Source organism: Panthera leo, chromosome C1 (assembly GCF_018350215.1).
Source record: "Panthera leo isolate Ple1 chromosome C1, P.leo_Ple1_pat1.1, whole genome shotgun sequence".
Classification (NCBI taxonomy): domain Eukaryota; kingdom Metazoa; phylum Chordata; class Mammalia; order Carnivora; family Felidae; genus Panthera; species Panthera leo.
This window is the reverse complement of record NC_056686.1, coordinates 7,618,013-7,641,005: the sequence shown is the minus strand read 5'-3', so window position 1 is coordinate 7,641,005 and position 22,993 is coordinate 7,618,013. Positions and strand designations below refer to the sequence as shown.

The 22,993-nt window shown below is 61.5% G+C and overlaps 1 protein-coding gene and 1 long non-coding RNA gene across 2 annotated transcripts in view; one reads left to right on the top strand and one right to left on the bottom strand.

The window, feature by feature from the left end:
* The window catches only part of CASZ1 (castor zinc finger 1), a 53,043-nt gene extending 38,628 nt beyond the window's left edge, over window positions 1-14,415 (top strand). The window contains exons 10-19 of the mRNA XM_042951124.1: window positions 2,272-2,407; window positions 2,649-2,712; window positions 3,995-4,149; window positions 4,254-4,376; window positions 5,329-5,658; window positions 7,181-7,379; window positions 8,150-8,321; window positions 10,159-10,310; window positions 10,432-10,573; window positions 13,212-14,415. Of these exons, the coding sequence (XP_042807058.1) occupies window positions 2,272-2,407; window positions 2,649-2,712; window positions 3,995-4,149; window positions 4,254-4,376; window positions 5,329-5,658; window positions 7,181-7,379; window positions 8,150-8,321; window positions 10,159-10,310; window positions 10,432-10,573; window positions 13,212-14,347 (2,609 nt within the window). The 3' untranslated portion in view covers window positions 14,348-14,415. The remainder of the gene's footprint in view (window positions 1-2,271; window positions 2,408-2,648; window positions 2,713-3,994; window positions 4,150-4,253; window positions 4,377-5,328; window positions 5,659-7,180; window positions 7,380-8,149; window positions 8,322-10,158; window positions 10,311-10,431; window positions 10,574-13,211) is intronic.
* On the bottom strand, window positions 4,389-9,531 carry LOC122227015. Its single transcript, XR_006205852.1, has 6 exons — window positions 9,132-9,531; window positions 8,411-8,492; window positions 7,156-7,319; window positions 5,576-6,194; window positions 4,910-5,026; window positions 4,389-4,807 (listed from the first exon to the last, which is right to left on the bottom strand). It is a non-coding gene; the product is annotated as an uncharacterized LOC122227015 (long non-coding RNA).
* Window positions 14,416-22,993: the final 8,578 nt, after the last annotated feature.

The following is a 22,993-nucleotide window of genomic DNA, read 5'->3' as shown; positions in this document are numbered from 1 at the left end:
TGTTGGAGAGGCGTCTTTCTACTCCTGCACCCACGTCCCCCACGCCCCCAGCCCCCATCTTTGCCTGGTCTCTGCCTCCATCCTGTTTGTTAGCTATTGCGGCTCCCTTGTTCCGGCCTGCCCCCCGCCACCCGAGGCAGGTCTGTTCTCTCATCTGTGAAGTGGGGGCCGTAGGCCTGGCCTCACCGGGAGCCTGTGTGTCCCGGGGCAGCTGGTCCTTACCACTCCGCACCCCCCAGTTGTCACCCTCCCTCATCGCAAGTCCAGCCGCTGATGAGAGGAGTCCCAGATCCCTGCGCCTCCCTAGGGCCCCCCGTGTCACCTGGAGGGGCGTGGGTCCAGCCAAGCAGCAGGTGGCCGCACTTCAGGGATGCTTGGGATCTACACCCGGCCGGCCCCTCGAGGCCGAGGATAACCTTCCAGTGTCTCCCTCTCCGTCAGTGCCGTCTGGTAGAACTTTCTGCCGGAACGGAAATGTTCTGTCCTGTGCTGTCTGGTAGGGCAGCCACTAGTCACCTGTGACTGTTGAGTGCCTGAACTTGGCTCTGTGACCAAGGAACCGGATTTTGGTTGGAATCGCTTTAACTTAGTCACACCTGGCCAGCGGCTGCCATGTTGGACAACACAGCCAGACCTCCCGAGTCCCACCTCTGGCCTCCCTCTGGCTTACCACGGGGAGTGGTTCTCCTTCTCAACTTTTCTACTCTTTTTAAATGTTTTCTCTGATCTCTGGAATTCTTTGGCTTTCTGTTTACCTGGCTCCTCTCCCTGTTCTCCCCCTTCTCGGTACTTAGCTGAGAACAGTCAGCTGTCACTTCAGCCACTCATTCAGCAACCGCTGGGCTTGCTGAGGGCCAGGCGCCTCACCGGTGCTGGGGACACGGCAGGGAAGCAGAGTCCTGCCTGGTGGTACTGATGGGGCAGTGGGGGTAGCCTGATCCCGGGCACGCAGCCAGGAGGTGGCAAAGTCCAGACTTGGACCTCAGCGGTCCGGCTCCTGAACCTGCGTGCCCTACTCTGCTGTGAGACCGTCTCAAGACCAGGCAGGACGGAAGGTCCCTGCGGCCTAGCCCAGGGGTCTGCCCAGGTCTCCTAGAGGGCCTGCCGGTGCTTGGCAAGGGGGCTGGGCCATTTCCCAGGGGACCTTGGGCAAGTGACTTCAGGGAGCTACTATCCTGTCCCGAGTGGGACGTTCCCATCAGCTGGAAGCGTGGAGGGACCCACCTTCCGTTCCCAGGTGTGAGAGGGATGGCAGGATGCCCAGGGGCCTTGTGCCTCTGGCCAGACGCCTGTGGGCCGGGGTGGGCCCCGCTTTAGGACCACACTGAGCTCAGGGGCCAGACTGTCAAATTCTTTCTTTTTCATTAGAAAAATCTCCTTCCCCCAAAAGAAAGGTCAAGGGAAGCGGGGGGGGGGGGCGTTTTCCTTTATTTTTTAATCAAATGCCACTTGCTGTCTGTGAAGCAGCTTTCTGTCAGCTGCAGCGCCTTGGGGCAGATTAATATTTCAGCCACTTGGGGATTGTGGAGAAGGGCTCAGTGGACATGTTCCTGTCAGCAACTTCTTTTGCCCCCGCTCTGCTTGGCCTCCCAAATCATCTGCCTACCGAGCTCCAGACTTTCCCCCAATGGCTACACCCCGCCAGCTCCCACCCAGACCCTGGTCCAGCCCAGCCCGGCCACAGTGGGCCTCACATCCCTGCCCTGGACAGCTTGACGGGCGAGGTCACATAGTTTGAACTGCTCTGATTGGCTGTCAGCTCCCATCGCCCTGACACAGCAGATGCCCCTCCTAGGCATGCTCAGTGGAAGGCAGGGCCGTCGCCCCGGCAACAGCGGGCCGGGGACCTGCGGAGGGGCGCAGCTCCCAGTCTAGATCTGCCACTTTCCCTCAGCATTAACAGAGTCTTTAATAAAAGCCTAAGCGGCAGCCCCACAAATCGACTGTGACAGTCGGTGGAGAAAATGAAGGGCCCCCACCCCCGTGCCAGCCCCCTCCCCAGCCTCCCGCCCTTCTCCTCCAGGAGGCCCTGAGCTGGGACAACTTTGACATAATTTTGCAATAATTATCACTTGAAGAATTGCCACACAGGGGTAAGCGTCACAAGCGATCATGTCAGTGGGGAGAATCGCTGACCAGCAGCCAGGGTTCCCCTGGGGCCCCCGGCCCACCCAGCCCACTGCCCTCCCTTCTGGCGGTGGGGGGTTCCGGTCTGTGTCCATAGGAAGCCCTCAGCCCCTCTAACACCATCTTCCCTCCCCTCCCCTGTAGGAAACGGGCAGCAGGCCACCCCCGCCAGGTTCCCCCCGGCCCCGGTGAAGCAGGAGCCCGGTGAGAGCGCTGGCGCCCCGGTTCCCCACGAGGTCTCCCAGGACCGCAGTTTAGACCTGACTGTGAAGGAGCCCAGGTGAGGCGAGGCCAGGCCCCCACCCCACCAGCTTCTGCCCCACTGCAGGAGGCTCTTGGGGACAGCACCCTTGGAGCCAGACCCCACCGAGGTCAGGGGCCAAGCCCTCCCGGCGGGGGTCCTCCTCCAGCCCAGGCAGATGTAGCAGGCGGGGCCGGGGCCTTCGGGATGGGCAGGGAAGGGTGTCTGGGCTCAGTCCCACGTACGTCTGAGCTAAAGCCCCTTGGTTTGTGTGTTCCAGTAATGAATCAAATGGCCATGCAGTCCCGGCAAATTCGTCTCTCTTATCCTCGCTTATGAATAAGGTAAGAACCATCCATCACACGCCTCCCGTTCCCCCACCCAGAGAAATTAAAGCTATGCTGGGGGGCGGGGGGGAGGTGTTTGTTTTTTAATGTTTTGCCTCTAATAAGATGAGTTTGTACCATTTAAATTTTGAGGCCATTTTTCATCGGATATAATTTCAGAGCCACTGCTTACAAATTAATTTAATGAACTGGCTGAAGAAATATATTCCAGCCTCTGACACCCTTTTTTTCCCTTCAGATGGAGGGCTCCAAAAGCTTTTCCAGAGCCCTCTAACTTCTTTCCCTCTCAGTTATTAATTTTATTTATTTATTTTATATATTTTTTTGTTTGTTTAAAAGGGGGTGGGGGAGGGGCACTAAAGTGGGAGCAAAGCATCAATTTCCACTTTTCGGGTTGAGTAATGGTCTCGGACGCCTTCCACAGAGGTCGCTCCAGAATATTTATTTTAAATAATGCAGGGTCTTTGTAAATTATACATCATCTCAAATATATTTCCCCCCCTTCACATGATAAATTTGACTACAACAAGATTAATTTGGTTACCATACACAAGTGACTGCTGGGGGAGCTGAGCCTGGGCCGGACCTCACGGGTGGGGGTCCCGCTGGGCCCTTGGCAGGGAAGGAGCCTCCCGCCACCCTCTGCCGAGGGCCCCACGCCCTCTACCTTTCCTCTCTCCCTCCTTGCTCTCCTGCTCTACTTTTCCCTTCTTGGCGGTGGGGGAGGGTGTCACTGGCCCCTGTACCCCCTCGTTCCTTCGTGTCGGGGCCCCACACCCCATGTGGGTCAAGCTTTCACACAGGCTCCCCCTCGCCACTCCCCCTCCTGGCCCAGTAGCCCTGAGCCATCTTGATCTCACCCCCTGAGCCTCCCTCCCTCCCTCTCTGCTCCTCTTTTGTGTGCCTTCTCTTGTTCTCAAGGAATTCATAGGGGTTACCCCCCCCCCCTCCTGCACTTCTTTTGAAAACCTGGCAGGAAAATAACCAGGGAGCCACAAAGTCTGGGGAAAGCTGGTCTGGTGTGTGCCCAGAGTCCCGGCCTTAGCTTGAGTGATGGATCTTAGCACCACGGGGTTTGTGTGGAGGAGCCGTGGCATCCCCACGTTGCCTCGGGCAGCACCATTCAGAGCAGACTCGGCTGTGGCCAGAGCTGTGCAGGGCCAGGCGCCCTCTCCTCTCCACTGCTCTAGTGCGTTGCAAGAGGCCCAGGCGGCCCAGAGCCGCTGCTGCTCCCACGGCGGCCAGCCAGTCCCAAGCACCGGCCCTGTTCTCTTTGCAGATGTCTCAGGGCAACCCCAACCTTGGCAGCCTGTTGAACATCAAGACAGAAGCGGAGGGCAGCCCCGCCGTGGAGTCCTCGCCCTTCCTGGGCAAGGCCGTGAAGGCGTTGGTTCAGGAGAAGCTGTCCGAGCCCTGGAAGGTGTACCTTCGAAGGTGAGGGGCTCCCTGGCAGAGCAAAGGAGCAGGAAGGGCCACGCCCACCCGTCATGGTGGCCAGTGCCCCGGGGTCTCCTCTGACCGCTGCTTCCTCTGGCCAGGTTTGGCACCAAGGACTTCTGTGACGCCCAGTGTGACTTCCTTCACAAGGCACACTTCCACTGCGTGGTGGAGGAGTGCGGCGCGCTTTTCAGCACCCTGGACGGGGCCATCAAGCATGCCAAGTGAGTGGGGGTCCCCAGGGCGCATGGAAACCCAGCCCCTTTCATTCCAGCCTGGCCCCAGGCTGCGTGGGGTTGGGGGCTGCCTGGGTCTCTAGCTGCCTTCCAGGCAGGCGCCGTGTGCTGCTCGCACCGAAACTCAGAAGCTGAGCTAGTTTCTTAGAAGGTACTGCCTGAAAAAGGCAGGCTTCCCCATCCTTCCACCTGCTCAGCCGCCTGGCGGGGTCCTCTGAGCCTGTCCAGGCTCCACCTGGAGACCCTGAGCAGCTGTTTCTGCCCACCCCCCGCGCCCCTCCCCCACCAGTGTGGCCAGCAGCTCTACCACAGATGTTCCCTACAGAGCCAGCTGGAGAGACCCCACTCTGACCCAGGCAGAGACCTTAGGTGAAGGCCTTTTCCAAGCCACGGTATTGCGTTTGTAGATTTTCTTTGACCTAAAAATAATGAAATTAATTTGTAAACCCACTGAGCTGAAAAGCAGCAGGCCAGCCGCCTCTTGTAATTGAACCCAGAACTCGCAGACATTTAACACAGACCTTGGCTACTGCTGGGCCCCAGCTCAGGCTCCGCTCACTGCTCAGGCAGCCGTTAGTCTGCAGAAGAGCCATCTTTGAGGGCCGAGCGAGACCCACCTTTAATTCTCAGAGCAGATTCTGGAAGCACAGATTCATGCCCCCTGCTGTCCCTGTCCCCTGCTCCGTGTAGGAAGGAGCTAGGGACAGACACAGCAGGAAGATCACAGGAAGGCATAGCTAGGGCTGAGCCAGGAGCCCAAGTTCAGAACCAGAGGACACAGCAGTTCTCAGTCCTTCCCTCCTGGTGGCATCACACCTGCTGCTGGGGACTATGTAGGGACACTGGGCCCCTAGGCTCGTGATGGGGTAACATCCAGGGAAAGGCTCCCTGCGCAGGGCCCTCTTCCTCCCCACTGAGCCGCTGTTTCTGCCTGTTGCAGCTTCCACTTCCGGACGGAGGGAGGAGCAGTGAAGGGAAACGCAGAGGCTCCCTTCCCCACCTCGGCTGCGGAGACCAAACCTGCCTTGGCCCCCTCGTCCCCTCCAGCGCCTCCTGTCACCACAGCCTCTCTGGAGGGTCCCACTCCCAGCCCGGCTGCCGTGCCCTCCACCCCCACGCTGCTCGCCTGGAAGCAGCTGGCTTCCACCATACCCCAGATGCCTCAGATTCCAGCGTCAGTGCCTCACCTGCCCACTTCGCCCTTGGCAACGACTTCTCTAGAAAACGCCAAGCCCCAGGTCAAACCCGGATTCCTCCAGTTCCAGGAGAAGTGAGTCCCTCGATGAGCCGGGAGTCCCGTGTCCCCCGCGTGTCTCGGGAGTAGGTGCTAGCGAGGGCAGCCGAGGAGGTGCTGCTCCTAACCCTGCAGTGAGCCCGGGCTGTCCCCAGCCTCTCTGGGACACGGTCATCGGACGCTGTCCTTCTAGCCAAAGAAGCTGCTGCTCTGGCCTCACTGCCTGCTCCCCAAGCAGGCAGCCGGGGTGGGAGAAGGTGGTGGTGGTAGGGGCCGCTGTTCCAGAGGGGGCAGTGTTGGCGCTGTGAGGACCAGCTTAGGTGGGCCGGGAGTGCTGGGCCTCGCCCGGCAAGGCAGGCTGCATCTCACTCTGGGCCTTGCACCCATGGCTAAGTCTCTGCAGAGCAAGCGAAGTCATGGGTGGGGGGCGAGGGGGCTAGGCCCCCACTCCAGGCCCACACCCGTCCGCACAGTGGTCTGAGCTCTCAGGGGTGGAAGGGACCTTCCTCGCTGGATGGTGGTGGCGCCTTGCGGCGAGAACGGTGACTCTGTATCGTTATGTGTGCGGCTTCCTGTTCTCAATAAAAGTAATAAATTGGATGTGAACGTGTACCGCCTGAGTGGCAGCTGTCCCCCCTCTCTGGGCACCTGGGGCTGGGCCTCTGGCCTGGAAGGGGACCTGCGTTCCTCTCCGTCCCTCCCCGAGCTTCTCTTGTTCGTTCCGCCTCCCCACAGCGGCAGCGCTCTTAGTCTCCCCAGCGCGGCCGGATTCCCACCCCGGGGCCACCGTGGCGGCAGCTGTGGCACCAGCCAGGGCAGAAGGCCGGGGCATGGCGTCCTCCACACCTGTCTGCAGCCCAGGAGGCAGGCCGTGGGGCAGGGCTGCCGCTCACGGGGCAGGCTGGCATGGGGGCTCAGCCCAGCACCCCCCACCCCCCCACCCCCGAGCCCCACCACTCAGCCGGCTGGTGAGGTTCTCCGAGTGGGCGGGAGCCCTGAGCCCCGAGCTGACCCTGGGGGCCCCAGCAGCTGCGCGCCTCGGCGGGACCTGACACCAGGCGCACACTCCCCCTGGCCAGGGCCCCGAGGGAGCAGAGCTTCCGGGTAGGGCTGCCCACCCATCTGCACCCTGTCAGTCAGCCACACCCAGGGCAGTGCCTGTGCCACGCCAGCCAGGCCCTCACTGGCGCCCCGCCAGGGCTGGCAACGCCATCTCTCATTTTCACATCCAAGAGGTTATTGCAGCCGCCTTATCTATAATCCTGAGGTGTGGCCGTGGAAACTACGTGTCCCAGCATGCAATGCTCTGGGCAGGCTGCACACCGCAACCCTTTCTGCACCAGCCGAGCTCCAAAAAGAAGGCAGGAAAGCATGCTGGGATCTGTAGTCTCCTCTGGCCGAGGCCACTTGTTGAGCAGGAAGGCAGCCCCGGGGGCCGTTCCTCTGGGCCACACCGCAGGGGATTAGGGAGCAGAACCCCAACTCGACCAATGTCAGGATGTCGGCGGGGAGGGCTCTGGGAACGCCAATGACCTTCTGGGCTGTGGTTTCCTTCCAGCGATCCTTGCCTCGCCACGGACTGCAAGTACGCCAACAAGTTCCACTTCCACTGTCTCTTCGGGAACTGCAAGTACGTCTGCAAAACCTCCGGCAAGGCTGAGTCCCACTGCCTGGACCACATCAACCCCAACAACAACCTGGTGAACGTGCGAGACCAGTTTGCGTACTACTCACTTCAGTGTCTCTGTCCCAACCAGGTCAGCCCCGGGGACAGGTGCGGGCGGGGGCCTGGGGCCCGGGGTTGGGGGCAGGGAGGCACGGGGCCCGGGGTTGGCTCCTCCCTGCAGGGATTCATTACGTCTCTCACGCCCGTTTTGAATTGGCCTCGTCCAGACTCTGGAAAGGGCACTGTCTTGCCCCTGGGCCCCTGGAGGCCCCTGGGCAGGGGTCCAGATTGGTGCTCAGTTGGTGACGTCTGTCATTTCATCCCGACTCTCCGTGCACTTGGCATCATTCTGACCATCCTGGAACTATGCTCCCTTTCCCCAGAGGCCTAGAATTTTAAAATAGCCCACTGGACAGCTAGAGATTGAACTGTCCGTGCCCCAGAAAGGAAGGGCAGATCAAGTTCACCGTAAAGGCCTACCCCAAGACTGGTAGGGGCTGTTTGGCAGAGTGCCTCGAGAAGGAGTCTGATCCTAGAGCTGGGCATTCCAGAGAAGAGTGCTAGGCCAGATTAGTGATGTCTGCCTAAGGCCAAGCCTCCAGAGAGGAGTGCTAGGATAGATTAGTGATGTCTGCTCTGGGTGTGGAATTAGAAATGGGTGGCACGATTACCAGGTAGGATGTTTTGGTCAGATTCCAAAAGGGACATACTGCTTTTTAACACGTGAAAGGCCTACACCCAGTTGTGTTTTCTGATTTGAGCACGGAAGAAAAAAGGGCCTGCCACGCCCAGAGCCCTGGGCCCGGTGGGAGCTCAGAGAAGTGGTCAGCCTGGCCCTGACCCTCCCGTCCCTCCCCGCAGCACTGCGAGTTCCGGATGCGTGGACACTACCACTGCCTCCGGACCGGCTGCTACTTTGTGACCAACATCACCACCAAGTTGCCGTGGCACATAAAGAAGCACGAGAAAGCCGAGCGGCGGGCAGCCAACGGATTCAAGTACTTTACCAAGCGCGAGGAGTGTGGCAGGCTAGGTACTGAGGGCCGCGGTTGGGGGGAGAGACTTGCAGCAGGTGGCAAGGTTGTGGCTCTGGTGGCCCCGGCCACCTCTCCTGGTACCCACCTCTTGTCCCTGCACGTCAGACTCTGTGTTGTGTTAAAAGTGCCACTGATGTCACGGGCCAGGCATCATCAAACAGGGGAAACTGTCAAAACACGGAGAGCCCAGGAATAGGGGTGTGAGTGACTCAGAGCACTCCGCCTACATCCGGGGAAAATGCCTGGGGCCTCGTCATCAGAGTCAGGCCTTGGACTTGGTGCTGTTTTCCATTCTCTCAAGAGGGAGTGCGGATAACATAGGAGCCCCTGATGTTCCTCACTCTGGGATCTCTTTCCATGGCTCTAACTACAAGGGCTTTTCCAGAACGGCCCCTGGTTTGTTTGCTCATTCAGCAGATACCTATCGAGGAAGAGCGGTGTGCAGGGCTCCGTGCTGTTACGGGAGGTGGTGGGGGTGGTGGCAGCTCAGGGTTTTGAGCGTCTCCTCTGGCCAGCACCGTGCTTGGCGGTGGGGGTCTGGTAGGACAAGCAGGTACACTGTGGATCGGCCCAGAGCATCTGTGACCTGGGGTGACCCAGAAGGAGGTGGCCATGGGGCTGGGAAGGAGGCCACAGATGGCCCTGAACTTCGAGGCAGATGCCAGGGAGCTGAGTCTGCTGTTGAGAGCTGGGCCCTCGTCAGGGAAGCCGCCCGGAGCCCTGGACCCGACCGGGGCCTCCCGAGTAGCTCCCTGGCCCCAGCTTGCCCTGAGGATGCCTTTGGGCAGGGGGCAGACCCCACCCACCTGCCTCAGGATGGAGCCACACGTTCACAGGCCTGCAGATGTGGGGTAGGAATCTGCCAGGAAAAAACTGGAAATTGGAAGGCAGGTGGCAGCTAGGCAGGCCGGGCACAGACAGCTGGGCCGCAGGCCAGGCCTGTTGTGACTCAGGTGGTCATAGCAGCAGGGCCTTGGGGGAGCAGAGGTGGGGCCGTTGGCTGCCGCGGACTGGCCCTTCCACGGGGGCAGGGTGAGAGACTCGGCGACTGCCAGAAAAGACAGGAAACAAACCTTTCTTTCAAGTATTAATTCGAAAAGAATTCGTGGCCTGGGAGAGGGTTGGTAACCATGGCAACAGATGTCAACATTCGGTGGCCTGTGCCGTCCTTGGGCTCAGTTTACGGGGGTCAGGGTATTCCGTGGTTGTCGGTATTTACTCAGCTTCGGGTGTTTTTGGTGGTAGTTGGGGCCAAACAAAGCTGGGGGATGATATAAGACACCTGGCCAGCCCCGGCGCCATGGCAACGGGCAGGCCTTCACCTGCCCTTTGCTGACACTGTTGCAGTCTTGCCCGCTGTTTGTTCTCAGCCCAGAGCGAAGCCGAGGTGGGTGGGGGCGGGGCAGAGGTCCACACAGGTCTGGGGGCAGGCACCCGGGCTCCCCAGAGATGTGGAGACAGGTGGCTTGCCGGGAGGGGGCCGACCTGGTGGACGGGTCATTGGGGTCTCTCGCCCAGAAACCCCGGGACCTCTCAGCGAGAGGGGCAGGGGATGGGGCCCAGCCTCGCCACTGTCACCTGCCTCCACGCCAGGCCAGAGGAGAGGGTGGGCCCAGGCCCTGGCCAGCCGGAGAGCCTAGGACCTCTTCCCCCCCCCCCCCCCGGGGGTGGGGTGGATACAAGCCCTCCTCAGAGGAATGCCACCACGGGGCACGTGTCCCCTCCCCAGACACCATCTGCCCGTTGGCCACACTCCCCTGAGCCCAGGAGGCACGGTGGGCGCTGTGCGCGCCGGCCGGGGGAAGCTCACGGCCGGCGGGGCTGTGTCCGCAGGCTGCAAGTACAACCAGGTGAACAGCCACTTCCACTGCATCCGGGAGGGCTGCCAGTTCTCCTTCCTCCTCAAGCACCAGATGACGTCCCACGCCCGGAAGCACATGCGGAGGATGCTGGGCAAGAACTTCGATCGCGTGCCCCCCTCCCAGGTGAGCGCCCGGGGTGCCCAGCAGGCGTCGGTGCGTCCCGCCCGGAGGGACGGCCTGCCTGCCCCCCTGTGGGCGGCGTAGCCCCCGCCCGGCTTCCTCAGGGTGCCCCTTCTTCTCTCAGGGCCCCCCGAGCCTGATGGACACGGAGACAGATGAGTACATGGATTACACGGGCTGCAGCCCGGGCGCCGTGTCCTCTGAGTCGCCCACCATGGACCGGAGCTGCTCCAGCACCCCCGTGGGCAACGAGAGCACGGCGGCAGGTGAGCACACGGCCGGGCGGCGCCGCGACAGCGCGAGCAGCGGGCCAGGAGGAGACATCGGGGGCCGGGAGCTTCCGGCCCAAGGCACCGCAGGGTCCATCTTAGGCTTCGTGGTCACGTGGCCTCAAAGGAGGACAGAGCCAGCCTTAGTGTGCGGTAGGGCCGGCTGGTCTGGGGGACACAGGTCACTGAGGCCCCCTCCTGCCCGCACTCAGCCCTTGGCTTCGGCTTCCAGGAGAGGAGCCGGGCTCGTCCTCAAGGGCAGGGGGGCCGGGGACCTGCCAGGGCCCAGGTCCCGGGCACGCGGCCTTCCTTCCGGCCCTTCTGCCATCGTCCCGAAGCTCAGTCCCTGGACCCCAAACTGGGGTCGCACCAGGGCCGGGCTCTGGCGCAGGCCCTCCCTGAGCCCACCACGGCCTCTCCCTGCGCAGCCTCCCCTCCCGTTCTCTCCTCCTCCTGCCACCTCCTTCCCCACTCTTCTCTCGTGGCGCTTCTCTGCTCGTCATCTGTCCACGTGTTTTCATATCATACTTGCTTCTGCCATTGGGTTTCTCATTTTGGTTCTTTTTTGTTTGTTTTTTCTTTGTTTTGGTTTTCTTTTTTTTTTTTTTTTTTTTTTCTGCTTTTCTCCACCCTCTCCAGGCTGCCCGGCTCCTCCTCCTCCTCCTCTTCCTCCTCCTGCTGCCGCTGGCGACGAGGCTGCCCGCGTGGCTCCGCAGCCCCCACTGACCCCATCCTTCTCAGCGGCCGTGCTCCGGGCGCCCCTCCCCTCCCTCCCATGCCTCTTTTCTCCGCCCTGTCTCTCATACTCTCTGCTCAGTGCCACTCTCGGAGCCACCCGGGGCCTGGGCCACCCGGTCGGCAGCCCGCCCCGCCTCCCGCCCGCCACAGCCACCGCAACTCCAGTAAAAAGTGACGTCCCCCTAGTTCAGGATGCTGCAGGTAACTCGCACATGCCTTCTTGCCAGTGTGTGTCACCTCCGCTGACCCTCAAGGCCATGGTCCGGGACCTGACCTTTTCCTGTGACCTGCTGGGGCGAGGACAGGGCCACCTGCGTCCCTCACGGCCCAGCGCCCCCCAGAACCAGAGAGCCCTGTCTCTGTCCCGAGGACAGCTCCTCTGGACTCCTGCTCAGCATTGGGTCCAGGCAGGGCCCTGACACCAGCCTGACCCCCTCCCAGCCCTGGAGCCAAGCAGGAAGAGGGAGTCCCTGTGGCTCAGGCCCCAGGCAGGGCTCAATGGCAGGGGTGCCTCCAGTTCCCACCCCACCCCCCACCCCTGCATATCCGATGCCCCGCAGGGCTGGGACCCGCCAGCCCCTCGCCTCTGCTGTGGCCATCACCGCAGCCCTGCACCTTCCTTCACTCATTTTTGCCTCACGTTCTGCTGAGTGCCAGGCCAGTGCTGTGCCAGAGAGGCAGAAGGTCTCCCTTCTGGAATTCTGCCTGTGGAAGGCTGTCACTGCCATAACCACACTGAGCCCTGTGCCCTCAGACCCAAAGCAGCCACTTCTCACTCACCTGGATCTCCAGGCCCCACACCCTCCCTTGTCCTGCGCCACGCACCCCCACACCGTTGCTGCCCTTGGTTTCTCTTCACCTGCCAAGGTGGGGGGTGACTGGGTCTGTTCCCTAAATGGACAACGCGGCACAGTGGTGCCGTGGAGGCCGGATATTATTCTAGGCAGGTTCGGGGCAGGCTGAGCAGGTCAGCCACATGGGAGAAGCCTGGAGAATACCCACCCTTGACCCTGGGTAGGGCCAGCCCCTGAAGGTTTCTCTCTCATTCCTAGGGTGTGAGGCCGGGAATGCCAGGGTTGTTGTCCCTCCCCCAGCTGCCTGTGCAGTGCCAGGGGCTGCTGTCCCCTCACGCCACAGCAGCGGGGCCACTCTCAACCAGGCAGCCCTGGCCATGAGCCATCCGAAGTCCAGGGCGCCGTTGGGTCCAGTTGGGAGGGCACAGATGGGAACCCGTCTGCTGGCTGAGCCCCTGCTCCAGCCCCGGTCCCTCAGAAGAGCTGCCCTCTTCTGGCTTACTGGGGGCAGAAGACCCCCACAAGACTTTAAAGAATCTTCTGGCACCAAAGGGAAGGTGTCCCTCAGGGCAGGGCGTTACGGCTCCACACAGCCCCAGGGCGCTGGGCATCCCTGCGGGAAGTAGGTAGGTCCCCTGTGCAGACAGGTGGGCAGCCGGGGAAACTGGTTAGCCGGCCGGGAGAAGGAGCCCGCCTGTCCCTCATTAGAGGCGGGTTCGTGATGGCATCCTGGCGTCCGTCCAACGTGGGTAATTACGCTCTGCCGACCTAGATTCCCCCTTCAGCTTCAATTAGCGCCAGGATGCGTCCTCACTTCCCACCCAAACTGGCCAGGAAGCGGCCACCACATCCCCCGGGTTGCTTGCTCTGCCGCACGAGGGGCGGATGCCTGTGTGGTCGTCCTGCAGACAGGGGATGACGCAAGGGGAAGCCTGGGGGCTCCCTGGTTCTTCGGGGGAGGGGGAGGGGGAGGGGGAGAGGCCCCCAAAGTCTGGGGAAGCCGACCCCCAGCGCTGCCCTCCGGCCACCACGCGGAGCCGGGGACCCTGCGTGGGTGCGAAAGGCTCCCCGGCACGCGCTGACCTCCCCCGGCCCCTCCGCAGGGAACACCATCTCCATGCCCACAGCCTCCGGGGCCAAAAAGCGCTTCTGGATCATCGAGGACATGTCGCCGTTCGGCAAGCGGCGCAAGACGGCCTCCTCGCGGAAGATGCTGGACGAGGGCATGATGCTGGAGGGCTTCCGGCGCTTCGACCTCTACGAGGACTGCAGGGACCCGACCTGCCAGTTCTCGCTCAAGGTCACGCACTACCACTGCACGCGGGAGAACTGTGGCTACAAGTTCTGCGGACGCACGCACATGTACAAGCACGCGCAGCACCATGACCGCGTGGACAACCTCGTGCTGGACGACTTCAAGCGCTTCAAGGCCTCGCTCAGCTGCCACTTCGCCGACTGCCCCTTCTCGGGCTCCAGCACGCACTTCCACTGCCTGCGCTGCCGCTTCCGCTGCACCGACAGCACCAAGGTGACGGCGCACCGCAAGCACCACGGCAAGCAGGACGTGATCAGCGCGGCGGGCTTCTGCCAGTTCAGCTCGAGCGCCGACTGCGCCGTGCCCGACTGCAAGTACAAGCTCAAGTGCTCGCACTTCCACTGCACCTACCCGGGCTGCCGCCACACGGTCGTGGGCATGTCGCAGATGGACTCGCACAAGCGCAAGCACGACAAGCAGGAGCGCGGCGAGCCCCCCGCCGCGTCCCCGGGCCCCGCCGTCGGCCTGGACGGCGCGCTGTCGCTGGGCACCGAGCCCGGGGCCCCCCTGCTCTTCCTCCCGCCCGCCGCCGCCGCCGCCGCCGCCGCCGCCGCTTCCGCGGGCCTGGGGCTGGGGCCGGGCGATGCGGGCGACCCGGGGGACCCCGGCCCGCCCGACGGCCCCGGGCCCCGCGACGGCCCCGCTGCACCCGCGCCCGGCCCGGTGGCGGCTGGGGAGTCGTCGCAGGAGGACGAGGAGGAGGAGCTGGAGCTGCCCGAGGAGGAGGCGGACGACGACGAGGACGACGACGAAGACGACGACGACGACGAGGAGGACGACGACGACGACGAGGACGACGACGAGGACCTGCGCACCGACTCGGAGGAGTCGCTGCCCGAGGCGGCGGCGGCGGCGGCGGCGGCGGGGCCGGGGGCGCGGAGCCCAGAGCTGGCGGCCCCGGCGCCCGCCACAGCGTCGCCCTAGCCCGCCCGTCGGGGACGCCTCGCCCGCCCCCCTCCCGTGGTGGCCATTGTGATTCCTTTTGTAAGAGATGCTATTTATCTGTAACGCTGCCCCCCCCCCCCCCCGCCCCCGCCAGAGCTACGCGATCGCACCCGGTGCCGGCGTGGGGAGGCGCTCCGGGCTCGGGGCGGCCCCGCCGGTGCTTCCGGACCCCGAGTCCGTCTCAGGACAGAGGCGGGGGCCTCCCTCTGGTGCTCCGGGGCCGCCCCCGCCCCGCCCGCGGCGCGCGGCCAGCGGCTGGAAGGACAGGCTGCGAGCGACCCTCCTCTGGCTGCACTTCGGGGATCTTCTTCAGGGAAACAGAAGGTGCTCTTGTCCGGGGTGGGACCGAGGAGCGGGGGGCCCTGAGGGCGAGGCGGGCGCGCAGACACCCGGGCAACCGCCCCGCGCGCCCCTCCCCGCGGCCGGACCCCGGGCCCCGCGACCACGCCGGTGGGATTCCTCATTGCTCAGGACTGGGAAGGGCGCCGGGGGTCACCGCGACCCCCAGCCCTCACCCCCAGAGGCGGGCCCCACTAGCATCTGGCAGGGCCTCCCGTTCACGCAGCTAAGACCCTCCCTCCTGGCCCCGGGGGGCGGGGGAGGGAGGGGCAGAGGCGCCAGCGCCGGCGACACTGCAGGGACCGCGGAGGAAACCTCACGGAATTGGCAGAGCCGGGGCGCTGTGCCCCGCCGCTGGGCCCTGCCCCGGTGTCTGCTCCCGAGGGCTGGGGCCCGGAAGAGGCGCGTCTCGGCCGTCCGGGGACTCCCAGGCCCCAGCCTCTGCCCACGGAGGGCTGAGGCTGTGTCCGCTTCCATGCCTAAGAGCGGCAGGTGCTGGCGTGCTGGGCCCGGCAGGGGTCTCAGCCACCCACGTGGTGGGAACAGGAAGGATACCACTGTTTGGGGCTTTAATATTCAAAATGGGGAAAAAAATGCGAGAAAGTTGTACAGTATTTTTCCTGTAAAGGTTATTATTCTACATAGAACAAAAAGAAAAAAAAAGGCAGGTGGGCCGCGAGAGCACAGGCCCGCCTCGGACCAGCCCTGAGGTTGGAGACCGAGTGCAATCGCTCACGTGGGATTTCGTTTCGCATTTATTTTAGAGGCCTTACCAGTTTGAGGCTGTCTGTCTTTACACTAGCACTGACGGGAGCTGCGTGATTCCAACTTTTAACTTGAATTTTGTAGAAACAAGAAAAAGGACTATTACTGTTGATACAAGTTTGTAGTTAACATTTGAGTTTTTCTCTATTGGTTATGCGTGTGGCTTTATAGGGCTTTTTTTTTCCCCCCCCTCAGTTTTTATTATTTTGTTTGGGATGCTTCTTTGCCAGTGCAACCCACCCAGACTTGGGTCCCTTTTCAAAACACCCCCACTTCCTGGAGAGGATGAGGCCACCAAGCCCAGTTTGGGGGTGGGGGGTGGGCGCCTGGCTGGTGCACACCAGGCCACAGGCTCTGAGGGCGACAGGGACCCAGCACAGGCGACCCAAGCTTCCCGTGTCTCCAGTCCCGGCCACCAGCCTGGCTCAGGTTGGACCCTGAGACTCTGTCACAGGGAGAGAGCCAAGCCCAGCCTAGAGGAGGCCTGTCTCCCAGAACCTCCTCCCCACAGATCTCCAAGGGGAGCCCCACCTGATGGTGGGGAGGTGGGCACTGGTTTTCTTTTTTTTTCTTTTTGTCCTTGTGTGTGTGTGTGTGTGTGTGTGTGTGTGTGTGTGTGTGTGTGTGAGTGTGTGTGTGTGTGTGTGTGTGTGTGTGTGTCCTCTTGGCTGCCCACAGCCAGAGAGCCGGGATCATCTGCACTGGACAGAGGGAGCAGGGAGGGAGGAGTGGTCAGACAGAGCGTACCTGATTCAACAGGGAGCAAATCGTTTCCTAAAACGTGTCCCCTACCAGAGCCTCCTGAATTCTGTGGGCGCCTCGCGCTGCTGCTGACGTTCGCCCAGGCTCTGTGCCCTACCACAGAGCTGCTGGGTGTGTGGAGGGAGTTTTGTAAAGGAAAAAAAACAAAAGCAAAAAACAAAACACAAAAACATTTTTCAATGTAGCAAAATTAAACAAAGCAAAACAAAAAAAAAGACAAAAAAAAAGAAAAAAGAAAAAAGAAGATGCCGACAGTGGGAAGTCTAGCCTTTTGTAAACTCCATATTGCACACTAGGACTATAAGCCATTGCTAGCTCATTTTGAATTTTAATGTGTAATTTTTGTTTTAGTTTCTTTCTGTGGGGAAAACAATGCTTGATCCACCAATGCTCTTTTTAATGTTTTATAACTATGTATGTGTATATATATAAATATAAAATAATATGTATGCACATATGTGTGTGTATATATCTATATGTATATACATATATAGATATATAGAGATATATAGAGAGGTTTTGAGACGAAAAATGCAGAACGTGAAAACCGAACTGAACAGCGTGTGCTCTGATTACTTGAATCTGGTCTCCTCGGCACCTGGTTATTAAGAACTGAATATTTTTCCACTTGAATTTAGTGCTATTAGAAATTTAATATATGTGTTTTATTTATTTGATTTTTTTTTTTTTTTTGCATGACTGATGCAAGGTTTGACATTTTCACTCAATAAAAACTGGAAAAAAAATCTATCAAGGTATCTTTTATTTTTAAAATCAGCCTCAAGTGGCTGGCAGTGATCGGGCCACGCAGGACGGCACAACCGTGGCCCGGCTCCATGTGCCAGGGCAGGGACGAGGGGAGGGAGTCGGTCACTCCCCAACCCTGGCAGGAAAGGGGCAGACCAGTTTGGCCCTGGGATGGGGCCGAGTTCCCCCAGGTTGCCGGGGACAGGCGGTGGGGAGCTCGGGTCCTGAGCTCCGGAAAGGTGGCTTCCTTCCCCGGCGCTGCCTGAAGCCCCCCGAGTGAGGCTCAGGGGCTGCCGGAGGGCAGAACTGACTGGCCTGGTAGCCCCAGGCCTCGGGCAAAGGCTCCCCACCCCCCCGGCCCCAGACCCCGGCCAGCCCCAGCCTCCCGCAGCCAGGGCTACCGGGCAGGCGCTTGGCAGGGTCATCCTTTGCCGCCTCCTTCGGCTCCTTCCTTCTTCCTGCAGGGACCTGCCTGGGCTGGGAACGGCGCGTACCCGGATCCGATCCGGATGCTGGCTCGGCTCCTGCCTGGAGCACGTGGGGGCAGAGCCAGAGGGGGCCGATTCCTAGGTCTGCAGCCACCAGCCCCAGGCCTGAGCTGCCGGCCCTGTGGCCCATCAATGGGGCGGGGGGGGGGGGGGGGCTCCCCCAGAAGCGTGGATGGCGCAAATACAGCCACCGGGCCTCGCCCAGAGCACAGGCCTCATGCCTCGTTCACCCTGACGTTTCTAAATGGTGACCTGCTTTCCCATTAAACCTCATCTACACCACCTTGCCGCTCTTGCCCTGAGCTGACCTCCTCCCAGGTGGCCGAAGCATCCCAGGGCCCCGGGGCGGGGATGTGTGTGGGATCCAAGTTCTTCCACTTTGAGCAGCTCGCCGCCGGGTGTCAGGCTGCTGTGATGAGCACACCCACCTCCCAGAGGAGGGAACCAGCGGGGTGGGAAGGTGAAGCCCTGAAGAGCCCCTCTCCCCTGGCTGGGCACCAGTGGGAGGAGGGGCGTGGGGGCGGGGGGGGGGGGGGGTTGCCCCCCCCCACCTGGGTCCACACCCTCCCAGCACCCTGCTCACTGTCGTTTCCACCACAAAAGCCTCATTCCCAACCCAGCCCCAGCACAGAAGGCCCTTCCTTTTCTTCTTTCTTCCTGGAACGCAGCCCACAGGCTATTTACATAAATATGTTTGTAACAGACGCGAAAATATATACTTTTTTCTGTCTTATTAAAATGTTCAAGTTGGAACTCGCCTATTGTTTGTGGCTATCTCGATTCTGTTAAATAAAACAGTGACTAATTTATGGGATAAAACACAAGTTCAACAAATTAAAACCATTATTGGAGCTTCACAGGCCCTGGTGGGCCAAGCGGCCCTCCCGTGGGGCTGGGGTGGGGGAGGCGCAGAGCCAAGCCCAGACCTCAGCTGGGTGAGTGGATGGCGTGACCCCAGGGCCGCCTTTGGGTGCTGGGGCAGGGGCCCACCGAGGCTCCCAGGGACTCCCATCTTCAGCTGCCTCTCAGGGGCCTCCTGGGACCCAGGGGAGGGAGGAGAGACTCAAGGCGGACCCCCTAAAAGGCCCCCTCCCTGGCTACCCCCAGGCCTTCGGGGCCCAGATGGATCTCAGCAGAGTCACACACGATGGACAGGAGGGAGGCCCAGCCTGGCCGAGGGCAGGGCCGGCTTCCAAACTGGACTCATGGACAAGGCAGGCCCCAGGGCCCCGAGAGACGAATCAGGAGGGCCGCGCCCGGCCCAGGGACGGGGGGCCCCTCCAAAGAGCCTCAGGGGGACAAGGACCTGTGACCCATCGGGACGCTGCACCAGGCCGGCTCACTGCCCTGAGTCCCGGGCACCGCCCCACAGGAGGGCAGAGAGGAGTGGCCACATCACCCGTGATGAGACCGTGTCCCCGCCCCCAAGTGGGCGGTGAGGCAGCTGCAGGGGCACGCACCCCAGGGGCGCCGAGTGGGCCTGGGCCCCACTGCACTCCCCGTGGCTTGTTGGACTCGGTAGGAAATGCAGTAAAACGTGTTTTCCTTCTTGGATTTAATTGGCTGTGGTGCTGTGATGCTCCTACACCCAAACTGGGGCAAATTCAAGAGTTTTGTAACCTCTTGGAAAGAGCCAGAACCAGCTGCACAGGCTCACGCTGAGCTCAGTGGCCTGCCCACCTCCCACAGACCTGGCCCGGCTTGGGTGCTACCAGCCGCTGAGTCATACATGGGAGTCGGGCCTCGGCACTCATGAGCGGCCGTGCTCCCTCCCGCCTGGACCCATGGCGACAGGCCAGCCCCCCTCCCTAGGCCACGTGGCCAGCCCGCCCTGTCAACTTGGGCGATGGCAGCTCGCGCACCAGCCTTCGTGAGGCGGCCCCGGCCCCACAGGCTGGCTTGGCCCGTGGCCAGGGCACAGCAGGTGGCAGGCGAAGAGGCGTCCGGGGAGCAAGGTGGACAGTCGGGCCCTTCAGACGGGCCGGAACCCTGGGGACCTTGTGGGACCGGGCCTGTGCCACCCTTGCAGGGAGGAGCCGCCCCACCCTCTCCGGCAGGCCAGACAGGAAGCAGCTCCCAGGAGGCCCGCAGCCAGCACGGGAGGCAGATGGTGATGAGCAGCCTGACCCAGCTGCTCCTGAGAGCCCTGTACCCTGTGCCCCTCAGAGGGTGACATATGGCTTCAGAAAGACCAAAGCTTTTTCCCCACCAAAGGATCCCCTCGGCCGTGGCCAGAGCCCTCCTCAGACCTGGGTGCTGCACCCTGGACCTAGAAGGCATCCGGGAAACTGCTAGTGCCTGGAAACGATTCTCCCAGGACTGCCGGGCTGGGGGTGCAGAGGGCTGGGCACCGGAGTTTCCAGGGTGTATTTAAAAATGTGGCCCTTCGGGGCGCCTGGGTGGCGCAGTCGGTTGAGCGTCCGACTTCAGCCAGGTCACGATCTCGCGGTCCGTGAGTTCGAGCCCCGCGTCAGGCTCTGGGCTGATGGCTCGGAGCCTGGAGCCTGTTTCCGATTCTGTGTCTCCCTCTCTCTCTGCCCCTCCCCTGTTCATGCTCTGTCTCTCTCTGTCCCAAAAATAAATAAAAAAAAAAAATAATAATAAAAAAAAATAAATAAATAAATAAAAATGTGGCCCTGTCACCATAAAGCAGATCCTTCCAAGACTTGTCAGGAACAAGGAAAGGCTTCAGGCATTCTCCTTACGAAATAGTAAAATCTTATCTCTTCTAGAAGAGCATGAACTTGAATGTGCTCAGTAACTACTAAGGCTTGTTCGTCATTCAGGGGAAAGGCCCCTACAATGCTGGGGTGGGGAGTGGGGGATGGAAGCTGGGGGGGGGCACAAGGGGGCCGCAGAGAGCACCCCCCAGCTAGGCCCTGCATGTCAACCTATGCCGGCTCTCCCCAGGAGGGGGCGGCTGTCCCAGGTCGGCACCACACCCTGAAGGGGTCTCACTGTGGCTGCTCCCCCCACCCGCCCCAGTGGGAGTGGCTGATCCCAGGGTGGGAAACACCTGTGCAGGGCAAAGGAGCAGGGGCAAGACTGGGGTCTACCCCCCGGTGGGCATTTCCCCTAAGGCTGGAGCCACACCTGCAGGGTCTCACATGCACTTTCACACCTGCTGCCTGGACCCTCTTTTCTGGGGGGCTGGGCAGAAACCATCCTAAACAGGCGAAGAAGCACTAAGAATTAAGTAAACTCCTGAGGTTCAGATCGTCAGTAAATGTCTCCTGCCTGCCCTTCCTCCTCTTTGGGTTCCAGGGCAGGGGTAGGGGCAGGGCTGGGGCAGGGACAGGGCCAGGGCCAGGCAGTCACCAGAGGAGAGGGAGGTTCCAGACCCAGACCCAAGAACCAACCTCAGTGCTCCTGGCCAGGCGAAGGGCAAGGGTGGGAGGAGAGCCTTCTAAGGAACCCTCCACTCCCATTTGGTGTGAGCTCCCAAAGACACAGGATTCACTTGCAGTGAGACAAGCAAGTCACGGGACAGGGTGAAAGGAACTTCCCATCTTTATTAAAATAGAGGCGGGGTTGGGGGGGCTGTAAGTGCACCCACAAAACCAGACAGTAGAGGGGAGATCGTGTGCTCTCTGCTCCTCTCTATACTGACCGGAGTTTTAAAACATCTGAGATGTGCTTCCGCAATATCAAAAACAAAACAAAACAAAACAAAAAACACTTAAAACTCAGCAGCCCCTTCCCTCCCCCAGGAAGCTCCCCTTCCCAGACGGGGGAGCGGGGTGGGGGTGGGGGGGCACGTCAGGGACATGGAGTGCAGGAGGCTGGGCGGGCAGGTCGGGGAGCAGCCTCCCCAGCCTCTGCTCTGGGCTCTGCTCGGGGGACAGTACTGACACCAGGCCCCGCAGAACCAGGGAGTCACAGGGGGCGGCGGGGGGGACCCCGGGGCCAGGAGGGCCGTCCCGCAGCCTCCCAGCACTGGGGCCTGTTCTTTCCTAAATGACGCTTTACAAAACTACATTGTAATTGAGTTTAATAATCTTCCCCCTTCCAGAAAGGCCTGACGGGCGCTGCCTGCTGCTCACTTCTGCCCCATTCCAAATATTTTTACCTTATTTGGATGAAATGCATTATTTTTCTAATGAAAGGCTTTTTTTTTTCAAAGGGCTGTTTTCCCTCCGTCCAGCAGCTGCCTTTATTAGGCAGCACTCACGCCGTTTTGGGGAGGGGTTTTTTCCTCCCTGAAATCTCGCCAGACTCTCAGTCCTCAAAAGCCGACACTGGAGCTCAGGACCCGCAGGGCAAAAGGCCTCCAGGCCCAGGTCTCCTTCCCCATCTCCTGCCTGTGGGCCCCAGGGACCCGCCACGGACACCCCTCTGCCTCTGGCTGGGGATGGTGAGGCCTCAGGTAGTCCCGTCTGGATGGGGAGGTGGGGTGGCACTGCCCGGACTGCACCCACCCTGATGGCTCCGGCCAGTGCCACCCCAGGCCACCTGCCCTCTGCTCTCCCCGTCCGGTGCCATTGCAGGAGGGACCAAGTTAGAGACGATGCCAAATGGTCACCAAGCTGAATGGGGAGAACCCCGAAGCACCCACTGAGGCCCTGGGGTTCCCATCCACTGTCAGAGGGCACGGAGCCCGGTCTCGGGCCACATCCCACGGATCCCACATCTGAGCCAAAGGCTCAGACCAGGCCCCCAACCCTCTGCTCATCTGTCTCCGGCCCATCGGCCTGGCTCCCTGACACCGGGAGCCCTGGCCCAGGGCGGGCTCGTCGCCCCCCAGCACGGAGTCCCTGAGGGTTCCGCTTGGCCCTAGGGAGCACGTAGTGGGAAAAGGGACCGCAGGGACGTCCTGGGAGGTTATGAACATCAAAGGTGACGACCGAGTGGGCCGGAGGCCTGGGCGCTCAGGAAGTCGAGTCACTGTCACCTGACACCCGCACGGCGCCCTGGGCCACAGGGCCAGGTCTGCGGCAGCGGGAAGGGGATTGGGCTCCCGGCCCCAAGGAGAGGCCTAGGCAGGAGAAGAACTGTTTCCTGAGACAAAACAGCACCTCGTTCCCTGGGGCGCCGGGCAGTGGCGCGTGGCGGCCCGCGGGGGGAGCGAGGCGCTCGCCCACAGGGCACACGCCGGGCTGCAGGGCTCCGCCTCCGCGGCCACTGTCCCTGCACTTGGTCCCCGCCTTGGATCTACTCAAGGCCCCCGGGTGTGGCGGTGCCCTCTGTCCGCACGCAGCACCGGGGGCTTGGGGGAGCAGAGGCTCCTCGGAAGGAGCGCCGCGTGTTTTTCTGGGTGCAGCTGAACGCCGTGTGAAGGTTAAAGGGAGACGGGGAGGGAGAGCGGGAGACGGGGGAGGAAGACGGAGCGAGACACACGCTCTCCTGGGAGCACATTCATCCATTTAAGGAAGGAGAGCTCATCACGCTCAACACCAGGTCTATATACAGTAACATGAGGTCCCTTCCCACATCAGGATGTCGCCCTTCCACACTCCGAGCCGAGGACCAAACCCTCCAGCCGTCGTCGGTGAGCGGCTAATGAAACCTGCCTCAGGAAAGGGCC